Source organism: Mitosporidium daphniae (assembly GCF_000760515.2).
Source record: "Mitosporidium daphniae strain UGP3 chromosome Unknown contig-264, whole genome shotgun sequence".
Lineage (NCBI taxonomy): Eukaryota > Fungi > Microsporidia > Mitosporidium > Mitosporidium daphniae.
In genome coordinates this window covers 1-2,352 of record NW_013546551.1, presented here as the reverse complement: position 1 = coordinate 2,352, position 2,352 = coordinate 1, and the positions used below count along the sequence as shown (strand labels likewise).

Here is a 2,352-nt window from a genome sequence, read left to right as displayed (position 1 = left end):
TGCCTCAGCGATCTTTTTAAATGACTCGCCCTCTTTGGTGAAAACGAAGATCAACAAGTATGCCTTTTCTGGAGGCCAGGTCGATATCGACACGCATCGCCAATTGGGCGGAAATACTGACGTCGATGTCGCCTACCAGTACCTTCGATTTTTGCACACCGACGATGTGGAGTTGGAAAAATTGGGCAAAGTATTGATAGTGCATGCAATAACCGTGTAGGAATATCGATCTGGATCTCTGCTTACTGGCGAGCTCAAAGCACGTTGCATTGAGGTGGTGTCTGAATTTGTTCTTAACTTTCAAAATGCAAGGGCAAAAATCAACGATGATGTCCTCAAGCAATTTATGAGACTACCCGCCCAGATAAGGGAGGATCAATTGATTGCCGAAATTAATTCCCTCAAGGCTCAACTCGAGCATTAAACGTTGAAGTTTTTTAATTTAATTTTAATTTTGGATTTTGGATTTTTTTTATTTTTATTTTAAATTTGGATTTTTTGTCTATTTTTAATGTCTTCTGGATTGGAAAAAAAAGAGACACGTAAACGCCTGATCGTGGTTTTAGAGTTTTGTCCTCTTGAAATCATCAGGGTTGGAAAATCAAGAGATGCGCGCATGCAGCTTCTCAATTGCGATGATCATTCAAATCTTCTCCGTCGTCAGCAAAGGGACCCGAACGAATTTCGCCCAGACATTGTGCATCAGGTATTCCCGGCTGCATTTTACCTCTTTAGTGTCTTTTAACCCTTTTAGACTCGCCCCTAAACAAGGCCGGGCTTTTGCAAGTATTTGTACATACACGTTCAAATGTGCTTATAGAGGTACACCCGCACATTCGACTGCCTAGAACGTTCCCCAGATTTGCGGGCCTTTTTGGTACGACATTTTTTAATTGTCTAGTCCAACTGCTCGAAAAGCTTTCAATTAAATCTTCTGCCGGGGAACGTCTGTTGTCTGTGATCAAAAATCCAATTACAGATCACCTCCCCCTTGGAGCGGTGAGAATCGGGCTGTCTGGCGACGACGCAAAAGCAGCAGTTAACATCCGAAATTGGATATCAAGCGAATGTTCGGAAATTGCCAAAGACAAGCCGACCGTTGTGTTTATAGGAGCCATGGCACATGGCTCTGATGATTTTGAATTTGCGGAAAAAAAAATCAGCATATCTAACTACCCGCTATCCGCATCCGTAGCATGCGGCAAAGTCTGCTGTGCCTGGGAGGAGCTTTGGGGGATCATTTAACACTAAATTAATCATTAAAAGGGCTTTTAAGTATTAAAGATGGGAAGAGGTCCATTCGCAGACCGCTCTGAGCCTGGCAGCAACGCTATCGATGAATTCCCAAGTATTGCAATATTGATTGGTGGAGACGGTATTCCCATGAATACAGATGGCCAGGTCCTTGGTCATTTTGCGGTCAACTTGGATGGTGTCGATGGTAGCCTTTTCGAGGGCATTGCAAAAGGCAGCCAATTCTTCGTTTGAATCCAGTTTAGCTCGATGGGAAAGCCCCCGCGTCCAAGCAAAGATACTTGCAACGCTATTTGTGCTTGTCTCCCTTCCCTAAGACAACGGGTCAATGCAATGCGAGATTACCTTCATGTGCTCGCGATAATGGCGAGTAACGGTGCCATGTGCAGCTTCAGATTCGCAGATATCGCCGGTGGGATCATATAGGACGGATGACATCAAGCCTAGCGATCCGAATCCTTTGAATTAAAAGACATGCATACCCTGAGCAACGATATCAGACTGCACGTCTCCATCGTAGTTCTTGCAAGCCCAAAGAAAGCCACCGCTCCCCTTGACACACTGGGCAACCATGTCATCAATAAGCCTATGCTCGAAGGATATCCCCTTTGCGTCAAACAGGGCCTTATATTTGGCGTGATACAGCGTCTCAAACACGGACTTGAAGGCATTATCATAGACTTTCAGAATCGTATTTTTTGTCGATAAAAACAGCGGGTATTTTTTCAACAGTGCATACTGGAAGCAACTGTGCGCAAATCCCGTGATGCTCTACAATGGGCGGTCTCTAAATACCTCTGTCGTGTTAAACATGGCCATGGCCACGGCTGTTTGCGTGTCGGCAGAGGACGCCAAATTGCACACTTCCAATCTTTCTTCACGGCCAGAGTGAGCAGTATACACAAGCTCGATTTTTCCAGGCCTTTCAAATAGAATTTCGGCCGCTTGGTACTACATACCGATGAACGCTGGACAGCCAAACCTGATCGCCAAATCCGTGTCTCCCAACGATAATGGGCTCTTTCCAGTTCGGAATCAGACGCGGGATAGAGTCAATCAAAATGGGCTCCCTGAATATGGTGCCATTTAAAATGGCTC

The 2,352-nt window shown here is 45.2% G+C and overlaps 3 protein-coding genes across 3 annotated transcripts; 2 read left to right on the top strand and 1 right to left on the bottom strand.

Moving 5' to 3' along the window:
- DI09_264p30 (uncharacterized protein) lies at positions 1 to 424 on the top strand (the record flags this gene model as incomplete). The annotated part of the gene is made up of 2 exons (XM_013382819.1): positions 1 to 214; positions 254 to 424. Coding segments are annotated over 2 exons (385 nt in total), but the record flags the coding sequence as incomplete, so codon positions are not given.
- An 87-nt stretch (positions 425 to 511) lies between these two features.
- DI09_264p20 (uncharacterized protein) lies at positions 512 to 1,245 on the top strand (the record flags this gene model as incomplete). Its single annotated transcript, XM_013382818.1, has 2 exons — positions 512 to 706; positions 736 to 1,245. The coding sequence occupies 2 exons, from the start codon at positions 512 to 514 to the stop codon at positions 1,243 to 1,245; spliced, it is 705 nt and encodes a 234-aa protein (XP_013238272.1).
- A 33-nt stretch (positions 1,246 to 1,278) lies between these two features.
- Positions 1,279 to 2,352, bottom strand: DI09_264p10 (isocitrate dehydrogenase NADP-dependent; the record flags this gene model as incomplete). The annotated part of the gene is made up of 5 exons (XM_013382817.1): positions 1,279 to 1,566; positions 1,600 to 1,712; positions 1,737 to 2,025; positions 2,050 to 2,176; positions 2,214 to 2,352. Coding segments are annotated over 5 exons (956 nt in total), but the record flags the coding sequence as incomplete, so codon positions are not given.